Source organism: Crinia signifera, chromosome 2 (assembly GCF_055691185.1).
Source record: "Crinia signifera chromosome 2, ASM5569118v1, whole genome shotgun sequence".
Lineage (NCBI taxonomy): Eukaryota > Metazoa > Chordata > Amphibia > Anura > Myobatrachidae > Crinia > Crinia signifera.
In genome coordinates, this window is record NC_139218.1 from 81,874,080 (window position 1) to 81,880,079 (window position 6,000).

At 37.4% G+C, this 6,000-nt stretch overlaps 1 protein-coding gene across 8 annotated transcripts in view; it reads left to right on the forward strand.

Annotated features, from left to right (window-relative positions):
* MAP7D2 (MAP7 domain containing 2) overlaps positions 1-5,410 on the forward strand; it is a 137,309-nt gene extending 131,899 nt beyond the window's left edge. For 5 of the 8 annotated variants that reach the window (XM_083172478.1, XM_083172481.1, XM_083172480.1 and 2 more), the window contains 2 exons: positions 2,066-2,339; positions 3,345-5,409. In XM_083172478.1, the coding sequence (XP_083028604.1) occupies positions 2,066-2,315 (250 nt within the window). In that variant the 3' untranslated portion in view covers positions 2,316-2,339; positions 3,345-5,409. Of the gene's footprint in view, positions 1-2,065; positions 2,340-3,344 lie in introns of those variants that run through there. The other 3 variants (XM_083172475.1, XM_083172476.1, XM_083172477.1) reach the window with 2 other exon arrangements.
* The last annotated feature ends 590 nt before the right edge of the window (positions 5,411-6,000 follow it).

The window sequence follows — 6,000 nt, forward strand, 5'->3', positions numbered from 1 at the left end:
TATGTGATTTTAATGTATTACCAATGATGCCTTGATATAAAAAAAAAGAAAATTTCAGTACTGTAAAATGAAAAAATGCTCCCAATAAATTATTATGGCTCTTCGAAGTCACCATAGGCTCCTGTAACCCACGTAACCGCACTTGGCCGTTGACCTGCTTTAAATGTTCACATGACTCCCCAGGCACTTCTAATATCCCTATCATTTAGAGTAGCAGGCCTAATTCAGACCTGATTGCAGGACATATTTGTAACATGTGCAGAGAGAGTTAGATTTTGGGCGGGTTATTTTGTTTCTGTGCAGAGTAAATACTGGCTGCTGTATTTTTACACTACAATATAGATTTCAGTTTCAACACACCAAACCCAAATCTCTCTGCACATGTTACATCTGCCCCACCTGCAACCCACTCAAATACTGAAGTTTGACTACCAATCAAATAAGGTAACATAACCCATTTGGAAATACATGTCAGTGACTCAGTGTGGTGTAAAATAAGGTGGCAGTAATCCACAACAAAGGGGAACTGATCAGAATATTTTCCACTTAAAACCACTAGATGGCAGTGGGATACTAAAAATTGATCACTGAACCCAAAAATTGCATTTAATCCTCCAGCTGGAATTAACACCAATTTAAGGACTATACCAGACAATAACTACTGTATAGTTTGTGACTCCAGCATATATGTGGAGGGGATTGTAGAAGCCAGCCCAGCGAGAGTGGGACTCAGCCTGCCAAGACTAATAAGTGCAGAGACTGAGCACCTAAGCACTGAGGTCTGACCACCCACCACATAGGATAATACAATCCATATACAATTACCAACTAGAGTGGGACCTAACCTGCATGATTAATAAATGCAAAAGAATAACTCAGTGCTGTGTAAAATAAGGTTGTAGCAATCCACAACAAAGGGGAACTGATTCTAAATATCTCCCACTTAAAACCACTAGATGGCAGTGGAATATTAAAAACTGATCACTGAACCCAAACTGTATCTAATCCCTTAACTGGAATTAACACCAACTTAAGGACTTAATAAGACAGTATACTAATAAAAGGCACATGCAGAGAGGGTGGTGGAACAAAGTTTAGCCAGAAGCAGGATACAACCTGCCAATAATAAAACGGCTACCAATATGCCTCCCCACCAATAAATTACTGCATCCAACCACCCACCTAACACCGACCCTACCCAAGGTCGGAGAGGAAAAAGGTGTCAAAACGCACACGGTGCCAACACAACCATCACTAAGAAAGCACCTTGTACCGGGTTATAGTGTCACATTAAGATACCAAGTGACACCACCACCATATAACTGTCAATAAGAGAGACACAATAAAGTGAACAACCAACACCGGTACACCTGATGCCAACATTTAATTCAATATACTGTCCTATACCCTAACCCTAGTGTCCGAGAGCAAAGGCACATGAACTGCCAAATCTAATAGAAGACACTATCTATTCAGCAACAATAGAACATAGTAACACGTCTAGCGAACACTTTTAAACTATAACAACACACTTTCTTCTTTCAAGAGTGCACAAGCACTTCACCTTATATGTATGTGTGACCTGTATGTTCAATTTTAACTTCTTATCAATTTCACAAAAAGCGGAGTGGACCCAGACCTGTAGTTCCATATACAAGAACACAGATATCTGGTTCCTCTCTAAAATATTTTAAATAAACCAAATAATAAAGGCTAAGTTTTAAATGATGAAATAAATTATCCTTTCTGGTGTGCATCCACCGTGCAATTTTCTTCTCTTTCTCCTTCAAACCAGTCCACCTGCAGTGCAGCATGGTTTTGCCCACTTTGAGAACAAATATGTACTGCGATCGGATCTGAATTAGGCCCAGAGTGTGCACATTACAGAGAGCATACAGTTACCCAGTACATGTTTTTTTTGTGAGTACAGCTAGGGCTATCTTTGTAGTGCATGCGGGTTGTATGAAAACAATGTATCTATCCTTATGTGTCCTATATAAACTACAAGGATGTTTTTTTAGTCAGTATTTAAATGTATAATTTATCTATTATTCTTTTTTCACAGTCCAGCATCTAAGGAAGAGCTCATTTCCATCCCTGAGTTTTCCCCATTGAATGACCTCATTCCCAGCGTGTCACTGGAGCAAAATGGAACTAATAAATCAAGAGCCTTAGAGGATCTCCTGGACTTTACAGGCCAGGCCACTTATTCTAAGATAGCCAGCGAGAGCATACACATTGATGACTGTAATAGAAACCTTATAGATGGATTTATTAGTCCCGGCCAAGAACCTAAATTGAACACAATCTGTTGATTTACATGGCACAGTATAATATGGGTAATGTATTTTTTGTTTGTGCATTTTCAAGTTGATCATATTATAATAATGTATGCAAACATTTTATATAATGCAATTATCTCTATACATCTGTAAATTATACTTTTATTTTTTTGTAATCATCCTAAGAGCAAATTCTGATTGTTATTAGATGCGCTTGGACCTTCACATTTTGGTTTTAAAACCCATCTTTGTAGTATACCAAAAAAGTCCTAATGTATTTTACTTATGTATCTTGATGTCAGTAAAAATAGTCAAATCCGGGATAAATTCTGTAAGTTTTAACAGTTTCTGTCGGAATGTTAGTATGCCTATCATTAGTAGTCATTTACATTGAATGAATAACACTTGCCATAGTATAAGCCAGTGTTTTACAATTAAATTCCAAACATAACATATATTCAGTAGAATAATTACATTATAGAAGATATATATATATATGAATTATTAATAATATGTATCATAATATATACATAGAGAAACTTAATATATAGCAACTATAATAGTATACATAATATATATAATACAGATTCTCCATGGTCTTTGTCGCAGGTTCTCAAAGTCAGTCCTCAGGACCCCACACAGTGCATGTTTTGCAGGTCTCATCACAGAATTAAGTGAAATAATTAGCTCCACCTGTGGGTCTTTTCAAATGTGTCAGTCAGTAATGAGTGCACCTGTCCGATGATCTGGAAAACGTAAACTGTGTGGGGTCCTGAGGTCCGAGTTTGAGAACCATTGGTCTATGCCATACTTCAATATACATGCGAAGTGGGTGCCAGAGAACTTGTTTCCCCTCTAACAGCTCTGGGAGCCCAGTTCACACACAGCTCTGATAATACCGTTCTGTCACTAATAAGTGTGGGATGTGTATATTTTTAATTGTTCACTGCTACTAACATACTGCTTGTTAAATTTATAGGACCTTCAATAGCATCATACAATATCATCAGACTATTTTTATTTACACACCATTAACATGATACCTGTAACTTTATTTGACAGACGTAGCAGAGTAACTACTGAAGGGACGTCGCTTTGGGCCAATGATAACTGCTGGCAGTACGACACCAAGCTAGAGCCTAACCTGGACTTTATTGTTAGAGCTGACTATATCCTGCAAATCTTTATGCTGTTATAAAAGTGTTTCGCATCAGCAAAGACACGGCTGCAGCTGCATAGATTGTGTGCTTAGTATCAACTCTGGGGTAACTACCAAGTCTGTGTTGGGGACAGCTCATCATGCCAGTCTGATTGTCTCCTATATTTGGGATGTTCTGCTTGGTTTGATGTTCTGAACAGGAAGTGTCACTTTACTATTTATTTGGATCAGACTGAGTGTCTTACTGCAGAACTCTCAAATAATAGATTGTATACTGTACGTGTGAAAACGGATACCGGCATTCCGTCTCTATCTCAATATGGCACAGTCAAGGCATGTAGAATCTTCTCCTTCAATCAACGTTGGACATCAAGCATCTCATTACCCTACATCCAACCAGTGGATGATTAGAATTGTAATCCAACAATTTAGAGAAATGGATTTGTCATTACTCTTTTTACGTTATTGCCATTGTTAAAACTAAGATTGTTTTAAACAATTTAGTTCTGCTTTTTGGATGTTGTGCCAAGTCTTTCTACATAAAATGAAGTGAGTGGCAAGCATTAAATATCAGCATAAATAACATGGTCATGTTAAAGGTTCTGTGCTCAGGACTGAATTTGTACAAATCAGCGGCACATGCTGTACGTAACCTACAGGGACTGACATACAATAGTCTACTTGGCTGCTGCCAATGGTTCTCATCCCAAAATATAGGATTCATTGCTTGGTGCTCCAGGCTTAATAAAGACAGAGCAATTATCACCGAATTACTTTATTCTGTGTCTTACAAATGATTAAGACGACCCGTAGTTGAACTCCACAGGTATCTACAGTACTTTAATCTACACCATATGCTGTCCACATTTCTGCTATTCTTCCTGTAGTAAAGCATATATTCAGGAACCACTAAAACATTTGTGGCAAAGACCTTTATTACGTAATAGTCTAGAACAGTAGTTTTAACCTATATTCTCTTATTCCGATTGTATTACTAAAGACCTCAACATTACAGAATTTGTTCTACAAAATAAGAAAGTTCTCTGCAATTACATCAGGAGTCCATTCTGCTTTTGTCTTTTATATTAAATGTCTTTTTTGTAATATACCTGATTAATATTCAAGTACATAAGCAAAGTAGGCTGCTGATATTCAGTCACAAAATAGGCAGTGAAAAGTGAACAGGGCATCTTATAACCCTAAAAAACAGTTTGGCCATGAAGCCCTCCCCCCTCCCAAATAACCATTACTCACTACCAATAATCAATCAAACTTGGTTATGACACATAGTTAGTAGTGGGTTGTAAATATGGATGTGTGCAAAGTGACGGCTGCCCGGTGTCACTAGTAAAGCACTACAGTAACTTTACTGCTTATTAAGAGGCACATGACAGATAATGATGTCACTGCCCAGTAAACATATGTATAGGACTAATCATAAGAATGTAATCTGTATAAAGATGAAGTGCCATACGTTGTAAATGTAATTGTTTCTATAAGTGGATTACTTCATTGCTATTAGGGTGTACATATTATGTTACAATTTGTTTTTATCGTCAATATACGTAAAATGCCACAGTATGTAAAGAAAAAACAACTTAGTGTTGTGGACAAGTGGTTTGTGTGTTGAAAGTAAGACAGTGCAAATATTTATCAAAATACCACCCTGTACCATTTACAGACATACAGCGAGGGCAGCCATATTGTGAGCGATACTAATACATACTGTACTGTATGAGAATACAGTGTATCTGTTTACTAGGAACTCAAATCATAGGTCCAAATAAAACAATAGGCTGCACTCTCATAAACATTGAATCAGTTTACCAGATAATGGCTGTCAACACAATTTCCATGTTCAATAAACAATATAGTAGTGTTCATTCTAGCACCCGCCATGTTTGAAAACCCATGCAGTTCCTCTTCCCTGCCTGTGGTGTCGCTGTCTGCTCTGGTGCTTTTAGCACAGTGTGGTCTGTAAATCAACACTGATATGCAAACCAGACCTGTGCTAGAAACACCACAGCACACAGCAACACCCCAGGCAGGGAAGAGGAACTGCATGGGTTTTCAAAAATGGCGGGTGCTAGAATGAACACTAATATAGTATGAAATATTTAGAAATTATGAGGCAAAGTAATGAGAAATCAATTAAGTTTTCTCCCCAAAATATGCATCACGTAAGCGATAAGTAGTTGTAGGACTGCAACAGATCGAGTACTATGTCATGGTTCTGTACCAAGGATCTATGTGTGGGTGTGTGTTTATCTAACACTGCACAGTGCCTGTACTATGCATACTGTTGGTATCCATCTTACTGAATGTGCAATAAAGCTTAAGCATGTTCCTGTGACCGGCCATCAAAAATAAAACCAGTGATGTTCATATGTGTTATACTGTACTTTAAAAGACATCCTATTTTATTATAAATTGCAGATCATAGTTGGCATGTCATGTATAGCATGTATAGATCAAAGTGAAATACAATTTTGTTTTGAAACCGATATGCTTTCAGTGTTTTTCTTTTTTCTTCTTCATTGTGTACTTTGCTAGTATACT